This window comes from Chiroxiphia lanceolata, chromosome 14 (assembly GCF_009829145.1).
Source record: "Chiroxiphia lanceolata isolate bChiLan1 chromosome 14, bChiLan1.pri, whole genome shotgun sequence".
Lineage (NCBI taxonomy): Eukaryota > Metazoa > Chordata > Aves > Passeriformes > Pipridae > Chiroxiphia > Chiroxiphia lanceolata.
In genome coordinates, this window is record NC_045650.1 from 4,084,927 (window position 1) to 4,098,792 (window position 13,866).

The window sequence follows — 13,866 nt, forward strand, 5'->3', positions numbered from 1 at the left end:
ATTTAAAAACTTAATAATAATGGGCAAAAATTCCCAAACATCATCCTTATTCTTTGGCTTGCATATACAAACAAGTTTTAAGTATGTTGTTCATATTTTTTGTCTCCCTGTCCATGGCAGGGGGGTTGGAAGAAGATGATCTTTAAGATCCTTTCCAACCCAAACCATTCTAAGATTCTATGATTTTGGTGATAAAGGGTTTAATTGAAGGAATCATGTTGTTTGCCACCAGTGGAGTGGACTTTCAGCTGATAAAAAGTCACCCAAATTGTGATAATTTGCTGCAAGGGGCATCCTGGCCCCATTAACTCATCCTATGATGAAGTTAAACCCCCAACAAAGGCAGTAAGTGCAGCTCCAGTGATTTCACACGTGGAGGGGGAAAAAGAAACCAAAAAAATAGGGGGGAAAAAAGCAAACATATAAAAAATATAAGAAAAAAAAAGGGAAAGGGAGAGGATAGGAAACTCTATGAAGTCTTTAAAACTTAACCTAGAGGCAGTACCAAGGAACCCCCGGGCGGGGGGAGGCTGTGGAGTGTGACCCCAATACCACAGCAGCCCCACTCAGGGCACAGCAGCTCCGGGCTGGAGGTGGCAGGTCAAGAGGCAGGATGTGCCTGGCTGTGCCAAGGGATTGCCTGGCAGGAACCATCCCACAAACCCTGCAGGTCCCTCTGGCAGCGAGCAGGGGGCTGTGGGCTGGCTGTGGGCCAGGCTCAGCCCCGAGTGCTCAGCGCTGCCTCGGGAAGAGTCAAAACACGGCGGGTTTTACACAGCGAGATGAAACACCAGGCTGGGGGCAGCAAGGGGGCTCAGGGTGTCATACTTTGGGGTTTTTTAGGATTGAGGTGGCTCAAAGCAAAGCTTAGGAGTGGATTCGTGATATGGTTGTACCCAGGGAAACAGTGAGTTCAAGGTGGGCTTTGGTGCTCTCGGCACGTACAGAAACCCCTCCGGGAACGGGCACCACGCTGGAGTCACCACTGCTGCCACAGGCTGAGCCTCTGGGACACCTCCCAGCCCTTCACTGACAATCTCTGCTCACAGCCTCCTCACACCAGGCCCCCTCCACCTGCTGCAGGTTCGTTCCCACACGGCACCATCACGGAGGCAAAGGATCCTTGAGGGGCTCAGGGTTATTTCGGGCATTATGCAAAATAATTCTGATGTCACTCATTCGCCCTTTTGGTGAGACCACGCACAGCTCCCACTCACAGAACTCAGCCTTGCGCCTCAAATTCCAGTACCACCATGCCCAGTGATGCCAGCTGAGAGTCTGGCCCCACATTCTCTCCCTAATCTAACAAGAACCCATCTCTGCTGACACAGCAACACCTGTGGAGATCTCCACCTTCACCCGCTCATTGTACAAGAGCTTTTTTCCCACCTACAAGTGCACAGGTGGGAGAGATTCCCTCAACACAACATCCAAGGCCTCATCAAGAGATGCCCATGGACTTCAAACACACCAGGAATCAACAGTCTTTTACTATAATCACTCTTCAAGTAATTGAAAATCAGAATTACCCATGTGGCTTCTCTACATAAAAAGTGATCTGCAGCCTACGGATCTGAATGCAGACATGTTCATGTGAAACATTCGAAATACAAAATGCAGTTACAGCTCAGTCCTTGGTGGATGTCAGGCACTGCTGGAAAACTATTGCAGGAGTTATTTTAAACAAAAAAAAAAAAAAAGAAAAAAAAAGGTATGATAACAACAGGGGCCAAAGCATTTCCAGACTTGCCAAGGGTTAGTTCTTACCAACAGAGTAAAATATTGAGCTTTAACAGAAACTATGAATGCAAATATATATAAAATGAACCATAAAATAGGCTTCTTATAGAAATTCATCTCTCATAACAAGAACAGTACAAATATTTCACAACATGTCAAACCCACTGTATCTGTACATTCATGCTTTCCTCACTCCTGGCACTACAACCACACGAAACTGTAATTTAACAGCACTGGTAACAGTTTTCCAGTCTTGGGGCATGGAACCTCTGTCCCAAGAACCTGGTGAATAAATGGCAATAAACGTAAACGACAGGAAAAACGAGAAGACACGTCTGAGGGCTCAGACCAGCAAGAGCCCAGCCCAGCAGCCCTTAACCACCCCCCCCATCCCTTAAAATCACCCCAGATCCATCCCTGCAAATGGAGCTGCCACGTGGTTTGTTTTCTAAAACAACACCTCACTCTGCTGTGGAAGAAATTCAGTCCTTATTCCTCTTTAATATTCATACAGTACAGAGCTACATTAACAGCTAAGTTTTAATTTCAGAAACATTCTGACATTTACCAAGAACGGATTCCAGCCCTGGTTTCACACTAGGGTTTTTTTCCATTATCACTGTTATTACTGGTATTAGTATCACTGTAGAAGTGATTAAAAGGTCCTGGATGTCTTATTAAAATAATCTAGATCTACTTCCCTCTTCAGCACCAAGATACAATCTGTTGGTTTATAAATGGGAATCATCTTCCTGGAAATTAAATTTGAAGTATTTCTGTTCCTCTTTTTCTTGTGAAACAGAAGCACTTTTGCTGTTTAAATTGAATGTAAGAATTATTCTAAATATTTGAAGCAGAGGCAAAATTAGTTATTACCGAATGCTGAACACTCCCCAGATCTGTTCATAAAATAGGAAAATAATAAAAGAGCAGCAACAAGCCAACTCTTCAAAACTCTCAGGGAGGCTGAGGAGAGAGATCCCTCGTGGAAGTCAACAGCCTTAGTCCCCACATCTATTTTCAGGTGCTCATTTACTGCAGCACAGGCACACAAGGCTTGTGATTTCCAGAAAGGGCTGGTTCAGCTGCAATTTTGGAAAAATGCATTTTGGTTTCCCGAGATAGCCCAGCACTTTAACTACGTGTGTTTGTGCATCAGAGCTCTCTTCCATATCCTTCACTAAATAGAAATTCAAAGAGTCTTAGGCGTAGATTAAACGCTTTCAAAAATCAATTCTAGGCTGGCACAGAAGTTAACCAGTCTGACCTCGTGATTACAGACTAAACACTTCCTTGGGAAACAAAGTGGAGGAATATTTTATGTTTCAATGATTATTTGAGATAGCACCACCACAAATAAAAACGAGAAGCCACGGCAATATTTAGGGAAGTTTGTCCAGGGATAATTGCATTAAAAAAGGACTCAATCAGGGGGGGCGGGATATTGTGGCATCAAAATCCACTAACAAAAGGCAGCATCCAATATACAGTTCATCCAAGCTCTGACAAACACTTTGAATTTCATGGAGCATTTTGAAAAAGAGAGACACATAAACCTGATTACTTGTATTTTTTTTTACCACTGGAACCTTAATATCAAGATACACGACAGCTCAGAAAGCAGGAGTAAGATTTATTCTTATTCTAATGTCTAAAGAGGCTCTTCCAAACTACCTTGGGACTGATACAAAACAGACTTCTGCAGTTCCATATTCCTGAGGATGGAGCACAGATTTAATGCCCAAGCACTAACGTGCCTTGCAAGAGCACTTTTATTTTCATTCTTCCCCGTGTCAGTGGCAGAGTAACCCCAGAGCTTTCAAGCAAACGTTTGCCTTAGTTTGATCCTATAAATGTGCTGCCCAGTAATTAAATCCAGTTTGTATTTTTAAAGTGCACACAGAGCCCTGTTCCACCCAGCTCCAAACCGCCTCGTGTTTGCATCCACCTTCTCTCAGTTCTGGGAAATCCATAAATTCATTTGTCAGAGGTAAAAACACTCACACAAAACTCCTTCTAAATCTTTTGAAACGGTTTGTTCAAACTCTTGACATAACGTTTTGCTCTAAACAAATTTCTAGACAACCCTGTGATTTTCCATCTCAAAATATACTGTTTCCCTGCCATGAAACTAGAACAGAGGGTCTGAGAGAAAGGAAATTATTAAGCATTCTAGTGGGTTTTTTCCAACAAAAACTAAGATAGAGGTCAATGAATAAGTATGTGCAGGCTGGAACTTAAATCCTCTGGGGTGACTGTAGGCTAATTAATAATTAATGCCAGAGACATGGTGTTTGAAATGCAGATGTGATAACTGGAGGCCTGGCAAAGCTGTTCAGAGGAAGCAGATTTGGATGCTATAGGGAATAGGCACTCCCTTGCCGGCTGGCTCTGAAAGCAGACCTGGGTGCAAAGCAGGGCCTATGGTTTAGATTATATTCCCCTCAGCTGTTAATTACCTGAACCTACTTTGAAGTTTTTCTCTTTTTATCCTCTGCATGAAAAGAGATTGGTTCAGCCAAGGGACTTGAAAAAATGATCAAATACATGGAGTAGAGGAGGGGAATAGAACTTCAGATATAAAAAAGATAAGGAAGAAAAACACTCAGGGAAACACACAGGAACATATTAGGAAGTGCACGAGTGTGGCTCCATGTTTCAAGCGAGTTGTGCTGCTCTAAGTTATTTCAGCCATTAAATAAACCCCCGCGTGTTTTATGAATAGATTTGTTAAAGGGAATCTCTGGCTGTATGTATAAAGTTTACAGTAATTATTTGATGAAAGTACCATAGGTGATTTCCTATGCTATTTTTAATTCAATAAAGTCATTTTAAACCTCCTTGTGTTTGGGGCTATTTAATGAGGTGTGCAACATTAGCAGAATCACCAATGAGCTGTTACTACAAGGATTTAGATTTTGCAAAAAAAAAAACCCGCTCATTTTGGTGAGGGAGAGACACGGGCTCGGTGTGGATCCCTCACTGCAGGGAAAGGGAGGCAGGTGCCTTCAGCACCCCGGGCTCCTTTGGCCTCCGGGGGGGGCCTGAGGGCGAATGAACCATTTTCACAGCAAGTGGGGTGTGGGGTGGCCCACGGGGCCCTGGCACAGGCGGGGCTGGGGATGAAGGCAGGGATGAGAATGTTGGTTAGGAGGCAGAGGTGCTGGGGATGAAGGTGTGGCAATGCTCGTGGGGACGCAGGGGTGCTGGGGATGAAAGTTTGGGAATGCTCGTGGGGACGCAGGGGTGCTGGGGATGAAAGTTTGGGAATGCTCGTGGGGACGCAGGGGTGCTGGGGATGAAGCCCAGGAGGAGGATGCTGCCCGCACCCCGCGGGCAGACGGGAAGTGTTTGAGGGATCCCACAGGCACCCCTTGAGCGCAGGGGAACATCCCATCACCAAAGGAGGGCTGGGGGTACCTCTTGCGACACCGCCGGCCACAGCGCAGGAGCCCCCCGGGGCAGAGGGGCCGGTGCCCCGGAGCCCCCCGGGTCCCGGTCCGGGCTCCCCGGGGCTCCGGGCGCTCCCGGCCCCGCTCACCCGGCCCCGGCCGGGTCCCTGCGGCTGGAAGGGCCGCGAAATCGCCTCTCGCCCCGGTCCGCTATGCAGTGACACATCGTTCCCTTTTCAAAGCGGCCCCAGAGTGGGGTTTTTTTGCCGCTCTTCCCCGCTCGTTAGGCGGGAAGAGCCCGCCCGTTCAAAGGCGAAACTTCCCAGCAACTTCACTAAAACCCTTTGAAACAAGGGGAACAGAGTGGTATCATAAATTTTTTCCTCTCCCTTTTTATTTTTTTTTTTTTTTAATTTTCTTTACCTACTCTGGGCTGAAGCAATCTCTGATGAACTCGGGGCTGGTCGTGTTTAAAAATTAATCCGACGATGCCTGTCTTCAAGGCGCAGGCGTCTCTCGTTGACGCCCACCACCTTGGCATCGCGCTTCTCCCCCTGCTGCTGCGGAGAGCCCACCTCGGCCCAAAACAAGTATTTTTATCCATTTTTCTCTTTCCCAGCATCGCTTTTCACCGTGACGTAAGGGCACACGCAGCTCTACTACAGCCTTACGCATAGGTGTGTACACCTGTGGGATGCTCCCGCTGCTTTGAGGGGCAACTCGTGATGCCGCCGGGTTATCCAGCCCTGGGATAATTACCTGCAGCTAAAGCTCCCACGTGCGGGTGATGAGTCCATCCCGGGGCGGAAAATACCTCAATTTCCCCCAAAACGGGCGTGGGAAGCACATCCATGTCCGTGTCACGGGCGTGGGGTGGCCCGGGAGAGCCACGCCTGGGGGTGAGAGGGGCTTTTAATGGAATCACAACAGTCACACGGTTCCCTATTAAATCCTGCTAATTTTCTAGGTGAAGGCTGTGAAGTGAATGTGAGGAAGCATTAAAAGGAATTGAATTTGCATTCCTTATGCTACAGGCACATGTTTACATGACCTTTAAAACAGAATTAAAGCTGTATCATCAGCAGCTGTAGGCAATTCACATTACTAAGGCAATCAAATCAGAAGGCTAAACTAACTATAAACATAAATTAAAACTGATAGAGAATCATCCTAATTCACTAGGTTTACTTGCAATTTACTTATCCGCTACTAGTAATTTCTAAACAGTTTGGAGAAGAGGCAAAGAGGAAACACTCGGATGTGGCACTTCAAAACTGTGTTGTCCGAGGAGGAGAGCCGGCTTTCCCGGGGTTCTCCATCAGGGATCGCGGGGATAACTGCCTGTCCCGGTCCCAGAGGTCCACGAGGGGCCTGCAAACTGACACCTGCACGCCTAAACCCCGAGCTTTATGGGTTGGCTCAAGCGCCCCCGGAGTCCCTTTGCTCTCTGGAGGACCCTCGGGGACGCCGTTTATTTTCGAAAATATGAAATAACCGCATGTCCAATACAGCTCGCGTTGCACCGCTGCCTTCTGCCCCCTCCCCCATTCCCAGAGGGACACTTTCCAATGTCTGAAGCACGGCAAGAAAACCACAAAAATCGATAGCACCGGTGATTTCATTAAAAGTTTGCAGAGTGCCTTTCCCCGGCTCTGCTCCGGCGCTCCGGGAGGAGCGGGGCCGGCTCGTCCCTCCCCCCCGCTGCCCCGGGCACCCCTGCTTTGATTTATTCCCATTTATTTCTCGCAACCGAGGGCTGTCTCCCCCCCCTTTGATGGAGACTCTCCCGTGTGCGCTTCCCTGTTGCCCTGGGGCCCGCGGTGATTTATTGTCCGCCCGCCTCCCCATGAACTTCTCCCCCGCAGCCCCGCCGTGCCCGGGACCCCCGCCCGGGGAGGGCACAGAGGGGCAGGGATGCTGCAGCCTCCAGGGGCTTTCGCCGGGATTCTCCTGGGCGAGAGTGGAGAGAAAATGCACCATGAGGTGCAGGGAAACCGCACCAACGCCCAACCTGCCTCACGACCCCATCCCCATCCTGCATTGCCCAAGCGCGATTCACGAAGGAAACATCTTTTAGCAACGCGCCCTGGCCTGAAAGTCATTCTTATAACAGCTTTGTTCGGCTCCACCTGAATGAAGGGGGCAGGAACTTTCCACCAAGCCGTAAACACGCGAAAGTCTGTGACAAAACAAGAATTAGCAGCAGCATCTACGTATTTCTAAAGTAAATCTAGGATTGACGAGGCGCTTCAAAATGCAGGAGGCGTTTCAATCCCTCTGCGGGACCAGGAGCATCGCTGGATGCTTTGCCGATGAGTGCTACAGCTGGAAAAGTATAGTTAATAAAATAAATAAAGGGAAAAACCCACAACACATAAACCCCCAAACCCCACATGGAAATTGCTCGCTAAGCTACCAAACAGCGACGCAGGTATTTGTCATCCAAGGACCAGAGCGATTTGTCTTCAGTGTCTCATTAGTCAACAGAGGTTAACTAGCGAGCCAGTTAGTGCGTGTTCAAATCCAACCCATTTTCCTCTAAATATGTCTGAGCAGGAATCTGTCCGTTCGGGAATTGCGTGGGGGTTATTTCTAAAGCTCGGGCAGGATGGCCTCTGGCGTGGCAGGAGCTGCCCGGGAGCTGGGGGTGCCCATCCTTAACCGCACCCCCCGTTTGCTGGGAGAAGCTTCACAGCCCAAAAAAAAAAAAAAAAAAAAAAAAAAAACAAAACCACTAAAAAAACCACGGGATTTCGGTCCGGGATGAAAACAAACGCATTCTTGTCATCACGCCTGTGTGAATGGCACGGTGAGGAAAGTGCCTACGTAAAAGGGAAGGGACCCGCATTGTTGTGCGGGTCTATTAACTCCTGCCAGTGACCTCGAGGAGCTGCCACGCACCGCCCGAGGAGGGTCCGCAGCCCCCTCTCTCCCCATCCCTGTTTTTCTCCGTAAACACGACAAACCCGACGTTTCAATTCGTGGATTTAATAAACGGCCAGACCGGTTCCCGCAGCAAAAAATGTGCACTTTGGAGAGACTTCCCGGAATATTGACGGTTTTTCGCTCCGTCAACCAAACGTTCGAGACGAGACCCGCTAAAACCGACCCGGCTCCAAAATAACAGTGACCCGAACGTGACGGGGTATGTGCACGAATGAACGACATTTGTTTTCCCGCAGCAAGTACGCTTTTTCAAACACCAACAACGTCGAAAAAAATATTAATAATATAACAATAACAGGGCGATTCGAGCAGAGGAGCGAGGAGTCGCCCAAAACGCTTCGGAAACCGCAGCAGGTTAGAATACAAATACTATTTACCTTGTGATTTTTTCCTGCCCGGGACTGGCTTTATTGTCCCTCCCTGGACCAGCCCAGCCGCAGCCACGCTCCCTCCGTGCCGGGCTCTTTGCCTGCCGGGCTGGTGCTGGGAGAGCTTTGGGGGGGGGGCTGCTTTCATTTCTTACATTAGGACTAGTTTAATTTGCAATCTGTCAGTCCATCTCCTGGCTGGGGCTCTGAGATGGCAGTGTGTGGCTCTCTCCCTCCTCTCTCCCTGCACAGCATTTACTCACGTTCAAGAGCAGCCAACAGAGACCAAAAAAAAAAAAAAAAAAAAAAAGGAACTAATTGAGCTTGTGTCGGTATGGCTAATTTCTGCTAATACTCTGTAAATTTCCTTTTTGCTTCTTAAGCTTCCCCCACGCAGGTTAGGTGTTCCCAAAGCCTCTCTGGAGCTCCAGGAGCCGATTTCTCAGCCCTGATGGGTGGCTGGGCTTCAGCGCCTGGATGTACACAATGCAAACCTAACTCCTGCTCCAGAAACGGTTTAAATTGCCCTTTCCCAGCCCCCACCCCCGTTATGATTGACTCTGTTTTTAAATTTGCACTTGTTCCCCCCAAGCGCAATCTAACTCGTCCTGTCTCTAAAGTGAACTTGTGTTGAAGGTGAAGTTTTCTATATAGAGGTCACGACACCGAGGCACAGCTTACCGCTCCGAGCTTCATGCTGTATTAAACACAATCAAACGAACCCCTTTTAGACCTTATTTTTTTCTTTTTTTTTTTTTTCTCTCCTTCCCCTCCCGCGGATGACAATGAGCAAAAAAAAAAAAAAAAAAAAAAATCTCTTAATATAATAAAATCAGCTCTGTCACGATAACAAACGCGCTCCTGGGCTCGCTCTGTGCCAGGTCCCTTCCTACGGAACACAAACACACCGCACCCCGCGGGGCTGGAGCTCTTAAAGGGGAACGTGCGGGGTTGGTGCGGGGACAGCCCACCCTGCCCCGAGCGTGGGGGACACCGAGGGGACGCCACGCACCCGGGTGACCCCAGAAAGTCCCGGTCCCGCCTGTGCCGGGGGGACTCCACACAATCCCTGCACTTCAAAGCGGGGGGTTCTCTCCAGCGACTTCTCGCTGCCCCAGGACGGTGCTGCCTCCCGCTATTGTGCGAGCTTTTTCACGCCAAAGATTTAGCAGGAAAAAATAGATATTAAAGCGCGTATTTGTTAGGCAAACCGCGGGTCTCTCCGGGGCGGGGGCACCCGGAGCAAAGGGCTGGAGCGCACGGTCCGAACCCAGAACGTTTTTTTTAAATTTTTTTTTTAAATTAAAAAAAAACTTTTAATGGGTTTCGGTCTATGAAAAATAAGTTACAATTCTTGCAACAGTAGCTTTGCATGTACTTATTTTTCTCCCATGTCCAGACGGGGTCGGCTATTGAATAAGGCTCTTTTATTCTGCATGGGGCAGGGGATTTGTGGCCATGGTCCCCCTTTTATTCCTCTCTCTATGGAAACCCAGATCATGGGGAGAAATATGCGAGGCTGAATAAAGAAAAGCAGCAGAAAGGACCGCTTGAGAGCGGCATCTGTTACACTTGGGAAGTTAGACTGACAGGAAAGAGCTAAAGAAACCCTCTCCAGCAGATTAGTTAGAACAGCAAGAAGATTTAACTATATGCAGATAAAAACACTATAAAATCCACCATACTCTGCTCTAGGCGAGGTGAGAGCCGCCTCGGCAGGAGCGGAGCCGGGCTCTGCCTTAGCTACATTTGCAGCAAAGATTAAAATGGGACGTTCGGGGTTTTATTTCCCTGCTAGAGACTCTGCCTTAATTAAACGGCGGATCTGAACATCTATTTTCACGGGCGATGGGATTTGAAAAATTGTTTCGGAAGTTAAAGTGCAAATTAATTTTAAATAATTTAGTTACGTTTTTATACAGTGCGGATTTGGTTGTTGGGGGTTTTTTTGGTTGGTTGGGTGGTTTTTTTTTTCTTTTTTTACCTCCCTTTTTCCCGCGGGCTCCTGTGATGTTTATTTCGAGGAGCTTGTGAAGGCGGAGAGTGGGAAAAAAAAAAAAAAAAAAGGAAAGAAAGAGGGGGAAAAAAAAAAAGAAAAAAAAAAACAAGTGAAAAATGAAAAGGCTAACAACCCAACCAACCAACAAGGAAAAGGCTACTGGTATAACTCCTTCCCTGCCCTCCCCGCGCTCCGCCGGGCTCGGCCGCGCGGTGCTGCGCGGCCCCGCACCGCCCGCACACCCCGGGCGGGGAAGCGGGGTTCCGTACAGGGACATTCCCATTCCCGACCCCCCCGCCGACCCCCTCCCGTCGCACACCCCCCCCCCACCCCACCGCCGCCGCTCTACCCGCAAACTTCATTTTTTATTTACTTTTGCCTTATTTTTTCCGTGTTTCCCCAGCCCGCTCCCCCCTCCCCGCACCCCCGCGGGTGCGCAGCGCGGCGGTGCCCGCCGGGGACCCGCAGCCTCCCCGATATATCGCGATCTGCCTCCAGCCACGCAGCCCGCTCTGCTCCTTCAACCACCCAGCCCTGCCTTTACCCCTCTCGCACGCTGCCCCGGCGAGAAATTATTGTGATTATTATTATTATAATGAGCAAAGCGATGGGACCCGGCTCGGAAGGAACCAGAGGAGAGCTCACCTTATTTAGATCTATTTTCTCATTTTCTTGAATTTTCTTCAGATCTGTCTTCTCAGAGAAACTAATGCCTTAATGACTTTCTGGTAGCTGCAAGCCTTCTTTTATTTCTGCTAAATATATGAAAATGTATGCAAATTTAAATCAAGCTTAACCTAGGAGCTCTTGCAATATATTTAATGGAATTTCAAACCAATAAGGGGACTCTGATGCAGTCTTCTGGAAGTGCAAATATAATTACGCAGCTCGGTTACCTCCGAAACGATGCGGGGAAAGGTCATTTTGGAACTCGGGAGCGGGTCGGGGGGTCCCGGGACTTCTCCTCCGCCCGCCCCGCCGGGGCTCGGGGGGTGCGGGGCTGTGCCCGGCGGGCCCTGCCGAGCCGGGGGGCCCGGAGCCGCCCCCCGGGGGGTGCCTGGGCACCGCACGCGCCTTTCCCCCCCGTTATTTTCCCTTTTCTGGCGTTTTTCGCCCCTTTTTCCCGTTTCGCCCCGCAGTCCGCCCGCCGGGCGCGCACCGCTCCCGTGCGCTCCCCGCCGCCAACTTTGAGAGACACCAGCGGGATGTACCGGCGGCGGGGCCGGGGAAGCTCCTTTTGGGGCTGCTTTTTATTATTTTGGGGGTTTCTGAGTTTTCTTTCCCGACGGAGCGCGGCGGCCCGGGGGGCGGGGGGGGGAAAGAGGGGGCGGGTGGGCACTGGCAGCCCGGGGCGGCAGCACCGCGGGAGGAGCGGAGCGGGCGCTGAACCCCCCGGAGCCCGGCCCGGCGTGCGGGGGCAGCCCCGGGGTGGTCCCGCAGCGCGGCCGCCCGGGCGCCGCCGTTTAACCTCTGCCGCGCTCTCCCCCGGCGCTAATCGCTCCCCATTTAAGCCGTGCCCCCCTCGCCTCCCCTCCCCTCCCCGTTCCCATCGCTCCCCCGCTCGAGCCGTGCCCCCCGAAGCCCCCACGGGTGCCCGCGCGGCGCGGAAGGAGTTAACGCGGCGGGGCCGCCCTCGCGCCCGGCCCCCGGTGCCGGCGGAGTGATTCCACTTCCTGCCTCGCGCCAGCGCGGCGCCCCGGCCCCGCCCCACCTCCGCCTCGCCCCGCCCCCGCGCCGCTCCCATTGGTCGGCGCGGGGCGGCGGCGCGGCGCCATTGGGCGCGGCGGGTGTCAGTCAGCGCGCGGCCGCCGCCGGCCCGCCGTGCCGCTGGATGTCAAAGCCCGGCGCGGCGGCGGCCGCTCAGTATAACTCGTGGGGCTGCGGCGGCCATGGCCACAGCCGCCTCCAACCCCTACGGCCTGCTGGGCGCCGGCGCGCTCGCCCACGCCGAGGGCGCGGGCATGCAGCAGGGCAGCCCGTTCCGCAGCCCGCAGAAGCTGCTGCAGAGCGAGTACCTGCAGGGCGTCCCGGGCAATGGGCACCCGCTGGGGCACCACTGGGTGACCAGCCTGAGCGACGGCGCGCCCTGGCCCGCGGCGCTGGCGGGCGGCCCGCTGGAGCAGCCCGACGTGAAGCCGGGCCGCGAGGACCTGCAGCTGGGCGCCATCATCCACCACCGCTCGCCCCACGTCTCCCACCACTCGCCCCACGCCAACCACCCCAGCGCCTGGGGGGCCAGCCCGGCGCACAGCGCCTCGCTCGCCGCCCCCCCCGCCGCCGCCGCCGCCGCCGCCGGGCAGCCCCTCGGCGTGTACTCGCAGGGCGGGTTCGCGGTGGGCGGGATGCTGGAGCACGGCGGGCTCACCCCGCCGCCCGCCGCCGCCGCCGGGCAGGGCTTGCACCCGGGGCTGCGCGGCGAGGGCGGCGGCGAGCACGGCGAGCTGGGCGGCCACCACTGCCAGGACCACTCGGACGAGGAGACGCCGACCTCGGACGAGCTGGAGCAGTTCGCCAAGCAGTTCAAGCAGCGCCGCATCAAGCTGGGCTTCACCCAGGCCGACGTGGGGCTGGCGCTGGGGACCCTCTACGGCAACGTCTTCTCGCAGACCACCATCTGCCGCTTCGAGGCCCTGCAGCTCAGCTTCAAGAACATGTGCAAGCTGAAGCCGCTGCTGAACAAGTGGCTGGAGGAGGCCGACTCCTCCACGGGCAGCCCCACGAGCATCGACAAGATCGCGGCGCAGGGGAGGAAGAGGAAGAAGCGGACCTCCATCGAGGTGAGTGTCAAGGGCGTGCTGGAGACGCACTTCCTCAAGTGCCCCAAGCCGGCCGCCCAGGAGATCTCGTCGCTGGCGGACAGCCTGCAGCTGGAGAAGGAGGTGGTGCGGGTCTGGTTCTGCAACCGGCGGCAGAAGGAGAAGCGCATGACCCCTCCGGGGGAGCAGCCGCAGCACGACGTGTATGCCCACGGCGTGAAAACGGACACGGGCTGCCACGACCTCTGACCGCGGTCCGGCCGCGGGACTGCCCTCGGGCTTTAACTTATGCTTCGGGAGTCGCGGCGCGGGGTCCCCGCCCGCCGCCGCCTCGGAAATATTTTTATTCCTCTCTCCGACCTTCCCGCTGGTCACACACGGTGTTTACTCGCAGACAAGGTTTGTTTTTCGGGCTCCGCTTGGACGAAGGAGAAAAAAAAAAAAAAAAAAGCGAAAAAAAAAAAACAGACCCGACCACACGACAAAAACAAAACCCAAACGGAAAGGAAAAATAGAGAGAAAGAAAAAAAAAAAAGGAAAACCCACGGGAAAAAAAAAAGAACATTAAAAGAAAAACAAAACAAAAAAAAAACGAAAAACCCGACAGAAAAGGAAAGACAGATGTGGTGCCTATGAATAACCTTCCAGCGCCTTGGTTATATCAG

The 13,866-nt window shown here is 52.2% G+C and overlaps 1 protein-coding gene and 1 long non-coding RNA gene across 4 annotated transcripts in view; one reads left to right on the forward strand and one right to left on the reverse strand.

Annotated features, from left to right (window-relative positions):
• LOC116793920 overlaps positions 1-11,424 on the reverse strand; it is an 86,581-nt gene extending 75,157 nt beyond the window's left edge. Inside the window, exon 1 of one of the 3 annotated variants that reach the window (XR_004359638.1) lies at positions 11,091-11,424. This is a non-coding gene — a long non-coding RNA (uncharacterized LOC116793920). The remainder of the gene's footprint in view (positions 1-11,090) is intronic. The other 2 variants (XR_004359636.1, XR_004359637.1) reach the window with 2 other exon arrangements.
• Positions 11,425-12,302: 878 nt separating this feature from the next.
• Positions 12,303-13,666, forward strand: POU3F4 (POU class 3 homeobox 4). Its single transcript, XM_032702142.1, has one exon. The coding sequence runs from the start codon at positions 12,335-12,337 to the stop codon at positions 13,448-13,450; it is 1,116 nt and encodes a 371-aa protein (XP_032558033.1). The 5' UTR covers positions 12,303-12,334; the 3' UTR covers positions 13,451-13,666.
• The last annotated feature ends 200 nt before the right edge of the window (positions 13,667-13,866 follow it).

Bases quoted from the DNA above. Each gene is read 5' to 3' on its own strand.
- POU3F4 (XM_032702142.1), top strand. From the start codon at position 12,335: ATGGCCACAGCCGCCTCCAACCCCTACGGCCTGCTGGGCGCCGGCGCG.